General features: G+C 32.1%; 1 protein-coding gene across 1 annotated transcript; it reads left to right on the top strand.

The window, feature by feature from the left end:
• Positions 1-584: 584 nt before the first annotated feature.
• Positions 585-18,947, top strand: HELRODRAFT_77825 (hypothetical protein; the record flags this gene model as incomplete). Its single annotated transcript, XM_009018430.1, has 7 exons — positions 585-914; positions 1,877-2,134; positions 2,378-2,582; positions 4,915-5,003; positions 5,086-5,179; positions 16,972-17,108; positions 18,756-18,947. The coding sequence occupies 7 exons, from the start codon at positions 585-587 to the stop codon at positions 18,945-18,947; spliced, it is 1,305 nt and encodes a 434-aa protein (XP_009016678.1).
• Between the last annotated feature and the right edge of the window lie 977 nt (positions 18,948-19,924).

Here is a 19,924-nt window from a genome sequence, read left to right as displayed (position 1 = left end):
ATTTAAAAGTAGAAATATTGAAAATTCTTAAACTATTTTTTTTACAATGGCGAAAAGCAACCATAAAACAGATCAAACTACAAAATTTTTTTTTCTTTTGAGGAGGGTTTGAATCCCGAAACCCCCCCTGACTACGCCCATGCATGCACACTTTTTATAGTGTCAGATTTTTTTGTCCAAATAATTTTTTTGTCTGAGAGGCGAAAAATCATTGAATTATATAATTCCATGCGAAAAAGTAAAGCCAAACATGGTACATTAATTATTTAGCTAGTTTGTATGTGTTTTTTTACACTGAACTATATAGTTCAATGGCTTTTTTTATTTTAAAACATCCATTTCTATTTTTTTTGTATTTCACTTTTTACATTTTAGCGCCCCATACATTTTTCTTATTAAAAAAATGATACTGATGTCACTGACGTCCATAAGATGTCTTGGTTGAATTAATATTTTTAGTTGTTCTCGTTGTTTATGAATGCTTTTATATATTTAATATTATAATAATGGTAGTTTAGTAATTAATGTTGGTATGGTATAATACTGTATAATACAGCATTCTCCTGTTTGCATATATGGGTATAATGTACAAAGCTTTAGATTTGATCTTGGCTAATACGGTTGATCAATTATTGAATAAATCTTCAGCGACGAAAATAAATGATCTCAGAAAACCTGGAGCGGTCATTGGTTTTTATTTTTCGGCATCTTGGTGTGAGCATAGTATGGCTTTCACGCAGTTACTTATATCTTTTTATGAAGATATAAACAAAAAAATTGACACAGAAAAACTGATTAATATAAAACTGTTTGAAATAGTTTTTGTTAGTTCAGATGGTGATGAACATAGCTATAAAGAAAGTATTAAAGATGTTCCATGGTTGTCTATATCATATCATTGTCACACCCTGAGAGTAAGTCTAAGACATGTTTTTAATGATTCTGTGGTAAAATATTTTCTAATAGTAACATATCTTTTTAATCTTGAATCATAATGTTGATAGATTTTTTATTTTTGAGTTATTTATAATCTGTTGAGTGTTGACATTGCCAATGTTCATCTCTGTCATTTAATGTTTGTCAATTTTAATCAGTGTCTTTGTAGTTTTTCAATTTTCTAGAAATAAGTCGACTATTATATAAATATATAGCCAAAAAATTAAATAATCGCTTATCCTAATATAAATTTAGAATTTTTGAAAAGTAATTGTATCTCCATGAATATTAAAAAGTGAATTGTCTTAAATTATAATTTTTAAAAGTTTAAAGAATAAAATTGAAAGGTTGGGTAAGGGTCAGAATTAAAGTTAAACTATTTTTGAAAAAAATTAATAACTTAATTATTTAAAAAAAAACATTTAATTTTGATGGCTGTTAAGTTTCAATGGTTTAACATTTCTTTCATCTTTTGGAATGAACCATTTGCACTGAAAGGAATGTGATAGTTTAACATAATTTGTTGATTGAGTGATTGAGGCATAAATAGTGAATTAATTTTTTTGCAATTAATAAATGAGCTGAAAATATTGAAAGGTTGTGCTGTATACTTTATAACAACCGGGGATGATCATTTCTGGATGACCTGTTTTGTAATTTTGTATTTTATGTTTGTCAGGATTTATTTTAAATGTTTACTCGCTCTGTGTTTTTAATGTCAAGAATTAAGGATTTTTCATTTATTTATTCATTTCAGTATCGCTACATTCTCATAGTTGCAACTTACAATTTTTCAGGCCTTTTTGTCTCATTTTTCTCATATTTTAAGATCTTTATTTTAATTAACTCATTGATTTTACAAGTTTTTCAAGTTTATTTTTTAATTGTACAGATTTTTAACTGCAACTTTGATTTAAATTGAAATTTTTTATGTATTTAGAAAAAGTTACAAAAGCGTTTCTCAGTAAAAGAAATCCCTTATTTAGTATTGGTTGATGGTTTTACAGAGGAATTAATTACAACTCAAGGAAAAGATTTCTTATCTGAGGATTTGAATGGTGATAACTTTCCTTGGAGACCCAAATCTCTTATTGATTTATTAAGCACAAATTTGCTGTTAAAAAATAAACAACTAATTGATATTCAGGAAGATATCAGAGATTCAGATTACAGAGGAATTTATTTTTCTGCTCATTGGGTCTGTGTAAAATCTTTATTCGATTCTTTATACTTGTATGTTTTTTCTTTTCTTTGCTAAACTTATAATACTTTAATGACATTATATTGTTTGAAATATTTGTGACCAAGATTTTGTTAATTTGAAATTTCCATTGTGCATGAACGAAATAGAAGTTAATAGCTTTTTTAACATTATTTTTATTTGTTTAATATAATGATAAATTTTTCAATTTGGTTTTTTTCCAACTCGAACGTAAATTAGTGCCCACCATGTAGATTGTTTACTCCTGTCTTAATTAACATCTACAACAAATTAAAAGAAAGAGGCGTCAAATTTGAAATAATATTCATAAGCCTAGACCGATCCTTGGAATCCTTTCAGGAATATTCACACTCAATGCCATGGTATGTTCTTAATTATCAGGACAATAGGATCAAGGTGCTGACCAAACAGTTTCAAGTTGAAGGTACAACTCAATTTTAGTTGCCTTTTATTTGATGATCTTATTTTTTCTTGTTTCTCACTCTTATCAATTATTATTTGAATAACCCGTGGTTGAAATCATTCAGTCGGCTTCTCAACATGTCCCTTCTTATAAAATAATGCTCAGATGCTATACTAAAAATTTGAGATTGATTGGTCGATTAACTAAAGCTGGACTACGTGTATTTAATGGCTGCCAATATAAAGTGTAGTCATTACAAATTAAAAAAAAATTTTAGTTCTGTTTTGCACAAGCTAAAACAGGTAATTGAAGATTTTGTAAAAGTTGAATTTTCAATCAACAAAAATGTCGCTAAATTAATAGAGCATATTCTGCACTACATTTTTTCAATTTTACATGGTTCAAGTAGGAATGGTGACAATGGAAAATCACAAAAAATTTTACGAAAAAATCGTATAGAGTTTTCTTGACAGATAGAACATTTAAAGTAAAAATAGAGACATGCTGCCAGAGTCTATTGGGACCACTTCTATTTCTCATTAACATGAACAATGCTGCTAAAATTTTTAAAAATATTGTGTTATTTGCCGACAAACTAAGCTCTTAAAAATGGACCAAGATAAAAACAACAGTCAGGAATCACTAATCAGTGTATTTAAAAAAACGCTCCCCATAAACGTTGCAAGTTTTAACAACCGTTACGGAATAAAACATAACAAAACATTGAAGCTTGTGATGTTAAAAATTTCAAATACATGCTGGACAGATTTTTTTGTGGCAAAAGATTTCAATGACCCAGTAGCGTTTGCTGATTTGAAACTCTCTTTTTTATGTGTACATAATAGTTACTCTTTGTGACAAACCTCAATTATTATTACTTTTTTCTCAGATCGTGTTGATAGTTCTTTCATCTACGTAGAATAAAAAACTTGCCTTTTCTAGATGATCCTACTCTTCTCCTTCTTGTTACTTTTTCAGTTTTATCTAGGATTGATTATTGTAACTCGCTCTACTATGGTCTTCCTGATTCTACACTCTATCCTATCTGCTGCTCGTCTAGTTGATTGTGCTCTTTTGTTTTCTCATATATCTCCAATCTTGTTCTCTTCCACTGGCTATCTATAAAATATAGAATATTTTTTTAAATTTGTACTTTTATGTATAAGTCTCAATCTAAATTATTTTCTAAATACATAAGTTCTATATCAGATGTAATAATTGAACCTAAACGCCTCAGTCAACGATCGTCTTCTTGTTCTTACTTTTTCTTAACTCGTGTTAAACAATCTTTTGCTAAATCTGCATTTGCTTTTTCTGGCCCTTTTCTCTGGAACTCAATACTTCCATCTCTGACTACTTCTCTATCACTTACGAAGTTCAGTGCGGATCTCAAGGCCCATCAGTTTGCAAAGTTCATTGAGGAGCGCTGTTGAACATGGCGGAAATAGCACTTTATAAACTAATTGATTGATTGAACTGTCTTTATTATTTTATATGTTTATTTTTGTTTTCACAAAGGGTTCGACCAGGCTGATTTTTTGAAAAAATAAAATAAGTTGTAAATAATTAAATTGGTAAAATCTCAAAAATCTTTAAATTACGGCCCTCTAACTCATCTTTCTACTAATAGTGGCTCTTTTCTCAAAATGTTGTGCATTCCTATACTGAATGAAATTTTCTAATAATTTCTGCCAAAGTTTCAAATATTTACAAAATAAACAAACCAATTACAATTAAATTTCCAAATTTCACTGGTTCTAAGTTGTAAAATTTGAATTATTGTTACTAGGCGGTAAAGCAGAAAAAGAAAAGTTTAATGATTTTGAGTTATTTCTATAAATGTATATTATGAATTCATCTACTGAAATTGCTTGTCAAAACAAAATTGGAAGAGATTTTGTAAAAAAAATGTGAAGCTAAGATTTGATTACAAACTGTTTATAGACACATACAAACATCTTTTATTTATTTCCTAATAAATATGTTGACATGTCGGTTAGCGGAATCGCAAGTGAATCTTAAGTAATTTGAAGCGGCTAAGTAGACGAGCTCTTCAAATATTTTTTAACAGAACAAAAGATTAGAGAAAAGGTGACAACTCTTAAATTGGGTTGTGTTGGCTTCCACCTTTTTCAGCAACTGATTCGAAAAACAAATTTCAAACCAGTATTTGTTTATATTCGTATTTAATTATGTGTTTAGCTGCTTATACACTTTTTCATAATCAAATTTTTTTTATAGAGATTGCTATTTAATGGTCGTTAAAATATCTTTTCAGTTGTCGTTGCGATTCTGTTTTAGCTCTTTTGTCGGATAACCTTATGAATGTATAACTGAATGTGTAATTTTATAGGAATTCCACGCTTGATAATCTTGAATAAAAATGATAGAGTTGTATGTGAAGATGCCAGGCAAGCTGTATACAGTGACCTTGAAGCCATGGTAACTTATATATTTAACGTTTATAGGTTTATATTTTATACTACTTGAAACAATGTACGTCTTCTTTTTTGATAACATTTAGAGATTTCCTTGGATTCCAAAGTTAGTTGATCAGCTGAACGAGACAAACGTTCATGATTTCCAAACTTATCCGTGTTTGGTACTATTCACAGGTAGTGGGCTCCTTCAAAACAACTGTTCTATTTTTCATTTCAAATTTTCTCTCTCTCAACGTTCTTAAATTTTTTCAGTTTTTTGTTTTGTTTCAGTGTGCTATGAAGTTATATTTTCTTATTTAGTAGCAACTTTCTTTTCTTATAATAAAAATATCTTAATTTTGTTAAATATTCAATCAATAGATAACATTTCTTATGTAAAATATCAATGTGACCTAAACATTTCACGCATCACGCGATACACATTATTGTTTATAAGATCTTCATTGTCCTTGTTTTTTTTTGACAATTTGTTTACATGTGTTCTTGGTAACTTACAAATACCCAATAAATAAAAAACGAACTACTAACAATTAATGTAGTTCCCCAACGTCAGTTGATAAAACTTAATAACTTGCAGTACTAACAAAAGAGTTCACTATGGTTTGTTAATATATATTATTATTATTATTATTATTATTAAATGAAAATTTATAAATCGCTTTTTAATAAAATCTCAAAAGCGCCTACAATAAGTGCAAGAAAAAATAAACAAGAAAAAAGAAAGAAAGTTGATTGTCATTCAGTTAAATGTCAAAACACACATATATTTAACACAAAATCAATAAATAAATAGATGACCAAAAAGAAGTAATACTAATTCAAATGACGATTTTTAGGATTTATCCACACAAGTTATTAGGTATGTACAAAAATTCAACACAATAATCAACAAACCTCACAACGAATTATTAACCTACACAAGAATTAAAACAACATAATGATAGTACTGACTAATAAAGAACATAAAAAAAAAACATAATCATATTTAATTACAAGAACCGAAATGCTGCTTAAAAAGCAGCAACTTTAATTGTTTACAAAATAGAGGAAATGATATTCCAGGTAGAAGGAGTGAGGTTGGCAAATTATTTCACACCATCGGTCCAGCAACAGCAAAATTTCTTTTACCAATCACCAAACGGGTTTGAGGAACGTCTAGCAAATTCCTATTATTGGATCTCAATCCTGGATAACCAGACGTTGAATCACGTTTAGTCAATCTACCGACCAAGTACGGAGGAGCACGCTCATTTAAAACTTTGAACATCAAAACAGCAATCTTGTAGATAATTCTCTTTTCAATCGGAAGCCGTAAAATCGGCGTCACATGATCAGATCTAAAACCTCCGACAACTAGCTTGGCCATGCGATTTTGAATTGACTGCAGTTTGGAAATTTCCAACATGGAGACACCGTAAAAAAGGCCTCGAGTGAATAAACGCGTGAGCCAAACTCTTTAGGGTAATCTCATTAAGTGAATTTTTTATAGCCCTCATCATGCGAAGTTGTCGATGACATTCACCAGTTAGCGACTTTATGTGGCACTCCATTGTCATATTACCATCGAATACAACACCAAGATTACGAGCAACTTGACATAATTCAATCTTACTGTTGTTAATCTCAATCGAAGTGAAATTTAATTTGTTTATTTGCCGCCACGTACCAATTGGCAATAACTGGGTTTTGCATTGATTCAATTTGAGTTTGTGCTTGATCATCCAAGAATCAATCGCCTCCATGCACCGACCAAATCTTTCAACACGAGCTTGAAATGAAGTAGCTGGACCACTGACAATGATTTATATGTCATCTGCAAACCCATGATGCTTGAACCTGAATTAATCAATGATGTCGAAAACGTCAGCAGTGTATAGCAAAAACAGCAGCGGTCCAAGTACTGAACCTTGTGGTACACCATGCTTTACTTCCTGAACAGATGATAAAACATCTCTGCGTAATACCTGTTGTTTTCGCGCAGAGAGATATGATTCGAACCAAATAAGAACAACACCTGATATTCCAAAACATTGACGTAGCTTTCCAAGTAAAATCTCGTGATTAACACAATCAAAGACCGCACTAATATTAAGTAATGCCAAGATTGAGATATTTTGATCATCAATAGCAGCAAACAACTCAGATGAAACATCTATCAGTGCAGTCTCAGTTGAATGAAATTTTTTAAATCCTGACTGACATTTTGGTAGCAGATCATTATGATTTAAATGACAAATTAGCTGTTTGTGGACTATTCGTTCAATAACTTTCGACAAAAATGTTAGATTTGACACCGGTCTATAACTTGATAAGCTATTCTTGTCTAGTGTCTGCTTTTTTAACATCGGAACAACAATTGAATATTTAAAAGCCATCGGGAAATGCCCATAAGTTAAACATGCATTTACAAGAACAGTCAAAAACGGGAGAAACAGATTAACGTATTTTTTAAGTATTTTAGTTGGCAAATCATCCAGTGAGCACGACTTTGTAGGTGAATCCAAAATAACTTGACGAATCTCATCACTGGAACAGCACTGAAATAATGAAAGTTCAGCACATTCACTCATCCGATTATTTGAAACAATAGGCTCTTTGATACAAGGCATCGTCTCTAGTATGTTGTCAACCTTATTTTTAAAAAATTGAGCAAAATCATCAGAATTTAACTCATCTGACATATTAAGCGAATCAACAGAATTCATCTTGCATAAAACCCTGTTAATTGTCATCCAGAGTTTCTTTGGATTGGAGCCATTTATTTCAATCATGTTTCTCCAGTAGGCTTTCCTTTTTTCTGAGAGCAATGACTGTTTCTTCAACATGGCATCAACGAACTTTTTCTTGCTAACATCCCCAGGATTAAGTCGATAAGCTCTTTCAAGTCTTCTGCAGCGTAGCTTAGTCTGCCTACACTCTTCATCAAACCAAGGCGAGGCAGCATTATTTCTAGTCATCACATAGTGTTTCGGTGCAACAATATCTATAATATTTTTAACTTCTTTTTTTTTTAAAGATCAAATAAGTATTCAGGATCATCTGATTTAAAAGGTCCATTAATAGGCGAGTTTATTATTAACGCGGCAAATTTATCAAAATCCACACGATTCCATGAACGAACCAGTCTTTTTTCTAACAAAATAATTTAGTGGAATCGAAAAACATACTTGGACCAAACCATGATCTGAATAAATACCATATGGACCTACGGTACATGAGGACACAGGCAATTCCATTGAGGATACCACTAGATCCAAGATACTACCATGTACATGGGTAGTTTCCTTAACTCTATTTTCAAGGTTAAATGCATGAAAAACCAACCGGATTGGATGAGTATCTCCAACCTTTTCCAAATGAACATTCAAATCTCCCGTAAGAATGACATAGTCCGCCAATAACGAAATCTGCTCCAAGAGTAATGTAAGCTCATCAAAAAATGCAGGAGTAATTGGTACAGAACCCGGTCGATAAACTGCCAATAACAGAACCGTTCTTTTACCGCACCGAAATTTAATAGTAAGTGATTCAAAGGAATTTACCACTGGTAATTCTATTTTTTTAACCATGAAAACATTCTTAAAATATACAATTATTCCTCCATGATTAGGGTCGTGTGGGCGCAAATAATCCATAAATGAGAAGCCATAAGGCATAGCCAATTTCACAGAGATATCATCAGATGATCTATGCCATGTTTCGGTTAATACACATATATCTAAATCATTTGATAACAAATCATGAATTATATCATATTTTGACTGAATGGATCTAATATTAAGCAATCTCAAATTTAATCCGGTTTGGTAGCAGGCCTTGGATATCTCACTATTCTCCATTGCCCGACCACACCTCTGACCCGATATAAAAAATGACCATCTTTAGATTCCCGCGTTTTTGCCTCAAGAACCAATTTTTTAAGCTGCAGACGCTGGTTCGTTGTAAGGTCATCACTAATCCTCACTTCCCTCATATTTTCATCTAGCAGCGCTAATCTGAACAATCTTCTCATAACCAGGACTTTTGCAGAAAGGTTGATAAACTTAACAATCACTGGACGCGTGGGAGACGATACGCTTGGCTTTTTACCTTGTCTAAATTTTTTCAATATGTTATCATCTTTCAGAGACTCGTCTGTTAGGGACCTTAAAAAGCCAAGAACATTGCCCCTAACTTTAGCAACATCCAAGTCTTCGCTGAAATTAAAGAGAACTATGTTGTTCTCACGGGCCTTAACTTCATTTGCCACTTCAATTGTTCTGCGAACAGAAATGACCTGTTTACTAACTACGTCGAGGTCCTTTTTTACTACATCGGAAAATGAAGTACTGATCATATTTCTCAAAGAAGCAGCCTCATTATCGACAATTTTAGTATTACTCTTTACCACGTTTGACCAAGACTTGGTGATATCGTTTTTCAAGAAGTTAATAGACTGGTTAATTTTCTCGTCTAGTTTTTCTAACTGTTTTAGGCTCTCACCGCTTGACTCAAGCCTCAACTGCAGATTTTTCATCCCAATATCAATGGAATCAAACGTTTTAAAACGAGAATCAATGGATTCAAATTTTTTGTTAAGCATCTGCAAAAGACCTTTGAAACCATCAGCATGTTTCACGCAATTATCACAATAAAATTTCATGTTTTTACTTTTGCTAGCATATTTCACCAATTCATCATATAAGGCCGAAGGCTCGATTTGAACCACCGCATCACATACACAACATAATATGTTATCATCCTTTACGGAAGCAGATTCCTGAATTGATTGACTTCTCTGACATCTTGTTTTAGACATGTCGTAATCGAGCACACAAACGAAGTCTATGGAGAAAATGCAGTGGTAGATACAGGTCTTTAGCACGATGCAGCAGCTGCACTGTCGAAGTCGTTTCAGCGACAGCCAAGGTAGTGTTATATTCTGCAACAACAATGACCAAAATTTTCTTTCAAATCACTGTTGATATTCCAGACAAAATAACAGAACAACCGAAACAATGCAATACGTCCAAAAAACAAGGAGTGATAGCTTACAATTTAACAAAAACGTATTTACTTAAGATTTAAACTAAAAAATTAAATTAGTTACTTAAGCTCAAAATTATTCAAAGAAACAAAAATATATTAATAATCCTATCAATTAAACCTAATTTAAACAATATACACTCTGAGAAAACGCCGAAAATTAAGAAAAATTACGAAAAATCAACATGCCATCAACTGTATATATATATATATATATATATATATATATATATATATATTTCAATTAATTAATAAATCTTCTTTTAGCGTCCAGAGACCCAGTTTCCCGAGGTAAGACGTTGTTTTCTTTGCCATCAACTTTTTGCGCCAAATTAGACGATCAGTTGTATCCATTTCATTTAAATTTAGAGCTTTCATGTCTTGCTCGATTGTTTGCGACCAGGATTTCTTTGGACGGCCTTTGGGACGTGTGCCAGTTGCTTCAACATCTACAAGATAAGTTATGGCACTTTTTCCAATTCATCTAAACCAGCACGACGCAGAATTTCGGTACATTTGATGTGGTCCTTAAGACTCATTCGTTGCATCCATCGGAGCATTTTCATGTCGGTTCGTTGAAGTTGTTGTTCCAGTTTGGTTGTCATTGGCCATGTTTCTGCACCATATACGGACGTATCACAGATTTATAAAGTCTTGATTGTAGTGGTAGTGGGATGTCACGCCGCATCAATATATAGGCAGGGAGATGCCATTTATTCCAGGCTGCACGTATGCGTGCTCGGACGGCAGCTTCAGCTGTTCCAGTACAATCTAGAACATTCCTTAGATATTGAAACGATGTGACTTTTTCTACCTTAATGGCTTCAAAAACATTGCTATTTCGTATTTGTTGTTGTGGATTGATGCAAACAGGACAAACAAAATTGGACACTTTATATAAAGTACCAATTATTTTTGAACAACGTTTGTGACACCACTGGTTACACTGCTGACACTTGATTGAATTGTTACCTTCACCAGTGTTCATTGCTTTGGTTTTGCTGATGTTGACTTTGAATCCATGATTGGTGAGTCTGGTGTTCCAATCTTCAAACATCTGTACTGCATTATGCTCAGAAGTGGCTGTTAAAACGATATCATCAGCATATATTAGATTCCAAATGTCACCAGTGCGTATCGGTTTTGTGATTTCTTCCATCACAGTTATAAATAACAGTGGACTGAGAATCGAGCCTTGGTGAACTCCAACGCCGATGTCAAATGCATCTGTGTTTTCAACCGTTGTGCTGACGAGAGTCTTAGTATTCGTATACATTTGCATCACAAGTTGAACAAATTATTCTGGAATGAGTTGTCGACGTAGACCCCACCTGATTGCTTCACGGGGAACTCGATCAAATGCTTTTTCAAGGTCTACAAAAATGTATGATAGTTGTTGATGCTTTGCGAGGTACTTTTCTTGCAGTTGCCGAAGGATGTGAACTGCATTAATTGTTTATTTCCCTGCTAGGAAACCAAATTGATAATTTCCGATTGTGATGCACGACGTTAATCTTCTCTCAATGATTTTCTCGACAATTTGCAGAGAGTGTTCTAACAGACGTATACAGTTCAATGGATCACCTTTGTCTTTGTATAGCGGAACTGTCATGCTATAGTTCCATTCAGTTGGCATTGAGCAATTTTTCCAGATTTAACGGCCAAGTTGTAGTAACGTTTGGATACCTGCAGTACCAGATGCTTTGATAATGTCATTTGTGAGTCCAGAGGGCCCTGCTACCTTTCCATCCTTCATAGCTTTCAGAGCTTCTGTAAGCTCCTCTACAGTGATGTCTGGAATCGGGCCTTCGATGGGTGGAGTGTCAAAGTTGACATTGATGGGATTTGTTTCATTTAACAGACGGTTGAGATATTCTCTCCACTGTTGCTTGATCTCATCTTGTTCCAGACCCATCTCTTTTTTGTCGTTTTTGATGCATGAGGCACCAACTATGTCTTTTTTCATACGCTTTGCTTGATTTGCTATACGATACAGAGCAGAGGTGGACATGGGTCCATTTTTACTGACCCAACCCAACCCATCACTTAACTCAACCCATCCCAACCCAACCCGCCTGAAAATGCAACTTTTCAACCCAACCCGACCCAACCCAACCCAAACAGGCAAATTTTTACAAATGATATTTAAAAAGCAGAACTCAAAAATACAACATCATATGTGTAATAATACACACTGGTGAAGTAATTACACTGCAAGTGTAATAAAATAACATGAAAATTAATTAAAAATTAAATGTTACTAATATTTTCCCACAACAACGTCAGAAACATCAAACTTTCCATATTTGGCACCTAACTCAACACAGCTCTGCATCAAATTGAGAAGCCCTTTATTTTCAACAGATTTGAATGAGTGGTAACCATCAACACAGAAAAAGATCTGTCTATGCTTCAACATCATTAATTCTTGAGGAGACGGTTGAATTTTTCGTTTCAAGCATTGCTGGATTTTCAACTGTGACTTTGGCAAGACTACAGCACAATGTTTAATATGTTCTTGCTGATTTTTAGTGCCAAAGTTTTTACCTGATGAATCTTTAAACTGATATACCTTATTGCACTTAATACAAGCACAATAGTAATTTACGGGAATTTCGCTTTCATCATTTTCCTTTTTTTGAAAAACCATGTGAAATTTCTGCCAGATTTCTGATTTTAAATTTGTGGGTGCTTTTAATATATACCACCCTGTTTTTTCTGGAAAGAATAAATATTTAAATACTTAAGTATGTTCAATCAATCAATTAAATTTATCTAATGAATGGGATTTCTAAACTTCAACAGCGCCCAACTAAAATTTGAAAAATAAACCATTTCTAGGTAGAAAAAAGAAAGAAAATGAAACATGAATATCAGGTAAATAAGTAAAATGAGCAATTGAGAAAAAATTCTGATGTCTGTAAAGTGTAACTGTAAAGACTGAAGAGATTTGAAATTATGAAAAATAACAATTAAATCTTTAAAAAAGGAATTAAAACATAAAAAATGTAAAAATGTTAATGTGAAATTTATTAGATTTTTTACTTTCGCAAACTTAGCAAATTTAAATCACACAAACCTCTCAAATGACGCTGAATTTCTTCTGATTCTGCCATACTTGTAAATAAAACTAATTTTCTCGATCGGAAAGAAGTTAACTTTTGCTCAACTCAATAATCACAAAAAGAAAGTGGAAACGATAGACCAAAGATACAATGATATTACAGCGATATAGAATACACCGATTATTAACTAGTTAAAATGTTCGTTTAAGAATAAAAAAAATACAGAAATAAATTATTTATAATAAAATTTGAAAATTTCAACCCAACCCAACCCACACAACTTTAAAAAATTTGGACCCAACCCAACCCAACCCAACCCATGGGTTAACCCAACCCATGTCCACCTCTGATACAGAGATTTCATTTGTTCACCTTTGCTTTTAGAGAGCCACTCTCTGCAGTGATCTGTCCGAGCCAGTGCGATTGACGTCTTGCATAGTTGTTCCTCTCACGGAAAATTTTATGGTCATCGGCAGACTTTGATTTTTGCCATTGCTTGTATGCAGCTTTCTTTTCAGTCATTGCATTTTGTACACTGTCATTCCACCACCAAGGGTCCCCGTTCATGCTGGCGTTTTGTACCAGTTTTTCCACAAACTGTAGTTGCAGCGTTCATCAAAACGGTTTTGTATGTACTCCAATCTGTACTGGCTTGCGATTGGTGGTCTAACTGTGCGGCGACACTCTGTTGAAATTTTTCTCGATGAATATTGCTTTTCAGCTTCCACGTTTTGATTCTCCGAGGTATTTGTTTAGACTTATGTTGTGACAGTTCGACAACCAGGTCTGCCACAAGGAGTCTATGTTGGGCGACACACGATTCGCCAGGTATAACTTTGACATTTTTGAATAGCCTTCGGTGTTGTTGCTTAACAGCGAAGAAATAAATTTGCGTGTATAATATATATATTTATATATAGGATTCAGACTATCAGATATACAGTTATTTAGTAAAGTCACAGCATTTTCAGTGTTGCTTAATTTTCTATTTGATTTTTCAATCTTTTTTACGATGAATAGTCAAAAGTGATTCTGCAATTCGTAGTCTTTGCTTGTTATTATTATAATGTAGAACTTCAATATTGTTGTCAAGTATGTTTCTAGCGGGTTTTGTTTTGTGTTTGTCTTTTAGGTGGTTTTTAATAGCGCTAGATTAAACGTGCGTTTAGTAAGTTTTCTTGATAGTTTGGTTTTAGTGACTCCGACATATTCATATTTTTAGTGTAAACAATCACCGGTTTCGCAAGTAAATGAATATATCAGGTGATTTCTATCTAGTATTGAATCTGGTATTTTAGTACAGTTATTGTTTTTCATTATCACGAATGATGTTTTTTGGTATGCATAGTAGATTCGTATTTTAATTTAATTAAATAGAAAATTAAGTAACGCTGAAAATGCTGTGACTTTTCTAAACAACTGTGTATGTACATATATTGGAAGGAGACCATAATTGATGTAATATTTGATAAAATCTATATTTTTAGCTTCTAACTCACGGGAAAGATGCAACATTCGTTGTTGACTTTCTTGTTTGGGAGTTAAGTTACGTCGGTTCGATTTTATCAAATATATATATATATATATATATATATATATATATATATATATATATATTGTGAGTCGACTTGAATCCACAAGTAACAAGTACGTGAGTTTTGAAAAATTTACGACTTGCTTTCGCAAGTACGGTCGGCCAGTACTAGTACATAAAGTACACCATCTCTCATCACGACCAAAGGTGCGTTTCTGTGAACACTTAACTCGTTTTAGGCTAGACGCGTTTTGTCCCTTATGAGACTCATCAGAAGCCCGAGTTTGAACAAGTTTGAAAAAGCCCGAGTTTGTGGATTCAAGTCGACTCACAAAATTTTTTCTTTTTTATTCGGCAGAGTAACAATACGTCTCTACCGACTGATTGTTTCTGCGGGTTACTTAAAAAACACCTTAGTTTGCGATGTTGTCTACTAAGATAATAATTGCGTTTTAATATAACAATAAAAGTTAACGATAGTGTTTAAACTCGGGCTGACGTTGAGTTCCATAAGGGACAAAAAGCGTCTAGCCTAAAACGAGTTTGGTGTTCACAGAAACGGACCTTTGGTCGTGGTGAGAGACGGTGTACTTTATGTACTCGTACTGGTCGACCGTACTTGCGAGAGCAAGTCGGAAATTTTCACCTATATATATATATATATATATATATATATATGTATATATATATGTATATATATATGTATATGTTGGTAATAGACCATAATTTTTATGGTCTATAATCATTATTGTAGAATTTATAGAATATTGTAAAAATATATATATATATATATATATATATATATATATGTGTGTGTGTGTGTGTGTGTGTGTGTGTGTGTGTGTGTGTGTGTGTGTGTGTGTGTGTGTGTGTGTGTGTAAACAATGGATATAAGACTTATTCTATGGAAAAGATTGTAAAAGGCAAATTGCTACACAACAATAACCTTCCTAGTACCAACAATAAAGATAACGACATCATCTTGTATTACAGAAATCACATGTCAACTGCATACAAGGTAGATGAAGCTATCCTTAAACATATCATCAATAAAAATGTCACACCAACCAACCTAATTAGTAAAGTTAAACTCCGAATTTATTGCAGCAATAAAAATGACGTCTCACCTAATACTGAAAAACAACTGTAGTCCTAGAGATAACTCTGTGTTAAGGCGTAATCACGTAATATATGAATTTAATTGTCCCTTTGACGGCTGTGCACGTCAACATGACTCATATATCGGGATTACTACTACCTCACTGACTAGAAGGCTTACGATGCATAAACAGAGTGGTGCTATCAAATCTCATTTGGACTCAACACACTCAATCACTATTAGCCGTGAAATCCTCGACAGCAACACCAAAGTAATATACCAGAACAGCAACTACACGCATCATAAAATTGCAGAAGCAGTCCTAATTGACATCAATAAACCAAAAATAAATATTCAACAAAAAATGACAACCTCACTTCAAACCCGGCGCTTAACCAACAATGAAAACAAAGAAGTAATAAAAACTAGCATTGTAAATAGTGACAAAGAAGAATATGATGCTATCTATGAAGAAAAGGAGACCAAAGAAGATGACCAGCCAATAAAGAAACCTGACACCTAATTTCCATCTAAGTTCATTTTGACAAAGTCAATAAATCCCTATATAAACATCAAAAAGCACTGATGATGATTCATTCGGAATCGAAATATGGCCTTATTTGCAGCATGAATTCGGAAAATAAGTTTATTTTGAATTTTAGTGAGAAAAATCGAAAAAACGAACTACAAACATATTAACGCCAAACATTCGGTAGAATTTATAGAATATTGTAAAAATTATGTTCTAATATATATATATATATATATATATATATATATATATATATATATATATATTGATGAAATTCACAGCATGTTTCGCGTTAGTTAGCTACTTATTTAATTTGTCTAACGGTTTATCGTAAATCAATCTCATGTTTCTTGAGTTCAAAAACATTATTAATTTTAAGCATGATAGAATTCAATAGGTTTTTTTGGTATTCCTATACCATCTTCGGTTTTCGAATTGATGCGTTGTATTTTTGTAATATTTATATATACATATATGTATGTATGTGTGTATATATATATATATATATATATATATATATGTGTGTGTGTGTGTGTGTGTGTGTGTGTATACGCGATAAAAATTGAAATAAAATTATTGTTCTTGCAAAATTGTTAAATTAAATTATTCACATTTACATTCAGAGCATGGATTTTTTGTTATCTTTTGTCAAAAAATTTTTCACTCTTTCCTCAGTTATAAATTGTGTAACTTTTACTATAACGTTAATTAAAGATGGAAGAAGTGATTTGATAGACAATGCATCAATTTGGCTTAACGGACCCGCCGAAAAATATTTCTCAGAAAGGAACAAAAATTTGAATTATTTAGGCGAATTACCCGTCCTCAAATTTTTCTATGAAGGAAATCAAGTGGGCGTTTTTGAAATGTTATCATCAGTTTAACTTGTTATCTAGCTCATAACAAATTTGTATATTTTTTTAATATTAATTGATTACGCACCATGTTATGTGAAGCATTTCGGTTACAATATTCTGAGAGTTCTTTTAGGAAATTTTAAATTAGTTGGTTTATTGCTAGTTTGAATGTGATTCGTGAGTCGTGGTTCGTCGATGTAACATGGTTGCAGTGGCATTATCGAAATTATAAAATGACACAGTTGATCGGTTTCAAGATTTATTTTCATTATAAAACATAATAACATAAAAATTACTAAACATGAGTGTTGTGTTATTTATAAAGTTTTTCTGATATGTTTTGTCTCTACTTACCTCCTCTCTCTCTCGACTATTAGTACACTGTTCTATCATCTGCACTGCACTCTTTTTTGCTGTGTAAAATGCTGGACTAACTAAACTTACTCAACATCCCTTTACTCTTCTACTAAAACAACTTAAAACAAACAATAATTTAAACAACGCTAATTAAAAATTTCTCAAAAACGACATGATAAAAATTACTAAAAAACATAAAACGAAATAAAAAAAACCGAAAATTATCGTAATGAAAAATAAAATTAAAAGTAATAGAAATTTTCAGTATCGTGTCAAAAACGAATATATTTATTTTCGATATATTTTTAAGAGTCAATGTTCAATTCTGCTGTACTCAATGATTCTGGCTATCTATTCTACAAAATTGGACCGAAAACAGCAATGTTTTTTGAACCTAAACGCAGTTTAGTGGTTTTGACAACCACCAGATTTTATATTATTACACTTTAAATGGATGCCTGCTAAAACATTCGATCTCTTTTTAAGTTTTTCCATAAAATATTTAGGCTCAAGTCCATTCATCACTTTAAACATTAAAATGCATATTTAAAACATTATTCGTTTTTCGACGTTCAACCAATAAAGATCTCTTAAAAGTTTGAATAAACCAGATGCAAAACTACCGGATGTAACGTTGTAAGAACTTAGTAAAAAACTTAAAACATTTTAGACTCTGAGGAATGCATTTCGATGGTCCAGTCTATTCAGAAAAAGACTGTCAAATTGGTAGTCGATGGTTTTAAATATGATCACATCACACCAATTCTACAAAGGTTACACTGTCTCGCGGTGGAAAAAGGAAAAGTTTTAAAAGTATGCGTCATTTTCTACAAGTGTGTAAATGGAATCGCGCGATAAAAATCTTGCTATTAGAAATCAATTAAAAATTGATCTCTTAAATCTAATGAATCTAATTCATTGCCAGCTTCATGTGTCGAGTTGAGGATTGGTTCAGAAGTTGTTTTTATTGTTGGGCCCGATTTTTGGGAATAAATTGACTGTTCTACGTCGTCGGGATTTAACGTTAAATGAGCTTCGTAGAAAACTGAAAACATATGTTTCGGTTATAGGATGGTTTTTATATCGCAAACTAAAGACATCTGTTTCAGTTTCAGGAACATTAATCTCTTGATTTCGTATAATTTTATTTAATATTTTTTTGTTAAGAGCGTTTGTGAGAACATTTTTTAAACGAGCGCATTACAAACAATCTTTATAACAATAATAATATTAATATTATATAATGTTAGTGATCATAATTTTAATTAAACTTTTTCATGGTAGTCTGACGAAGTGGCTGATTCAATACGTGCCTATGCTCAGATAGATGGGAAAGCTCCTTTACTGGCCATCGTTGATATCTCACAACAAAAAGTTTTCACTGATCCTGCTGATGAAATTGATCAACAGATAGTCCAAGATTTAATTGAAAAGTTTAAAAAGTTTGTCTCAGAAGTTGGTAATAACATGGACTGATTAATAAAACCCCAACGATACTTTTATTTAAATTATGCATAATATTGTATGTTTTTCTAATGTGTTTTTCATTGTCTTGTCCATTTTCATACGTGCATAAATAGAGTAGATATATATTTATATATTGATTTGTGTGCGTGTATATATATATATTTATATATATATATATATATATATATATATAATGTGCATATATATGTAATTATTTATATACAATTTAATTACATATTAATTATAAGTTTTTATTTAAAATACATTTGTCTAGTCAAAGTTGTGTAATAAGATTTTGTAATATATATATATATATATATATATATATATATATATATATATATATATATATATATATATATATATACACGCATGTATGATGTATGTATAACTAGTATATTCAGTATATACTAGCTTCAGCTGTACGCATATATGATTTATGTTATGTGTTTAGAAGTTAATGTACCACGCACATAATTGTTGGTGCCAATATTATTGTTGTTAGATTTATAGCGATTTTTTTTTCATTTGCAGTATATTTTTATAAAATTAATTTATGAAAATATTCTTTTTTTACGAATCTGCTTTGTTCAAAATTAGCTGATATAATTGTTTTGACTTGAATAGTTGATTCAATTTTTTAAATTCCTTTATTTATTTTAACTGGTTTTATTTTAAATATTGAAGTAAATCTTCAGTCGTCGCCGTCAAAAGAAAAGTTTCAATCAAGCCACGTCGAAACACTGATGCAGAACCTGACTAGGAGCCATTTACCAATATGATCGATAGCTTGGCTTGATATGATCTGCCATATTAAAATTTTGTTGGATCCGAAATTTTCAAAGTTGGTAGAGAAGGAGGTTAAACAGCCGTATTGTGGACTAGAGACGTCAGGACCTGACGCCAGCAAGGGATCCGAATATGCACCAGCTCTTCGCCAGCCACACCAACCAATGATCACCCCCACAAATCTGACTGAGATCGTA

This window comes from Helobdella robusta, assembly GCF_000326865.2.
Source record: "Helobdella robusta unplaced genomic scaffold HELROscaffold_21, whole genome shotgun sequence".
Classification (NCBI taxonomy): domain Eukaryota; kingdom Metazoa; phylum Annelida; class Clitellata; order Rhynchobdellida; family Glossiphoniidae; genus Helobdella; species Helobdella robusta.
Note: the sequence above shows the minus strand (reverse complement) of the source record. Positions and strands in the feature narration are given on the sequence as shown.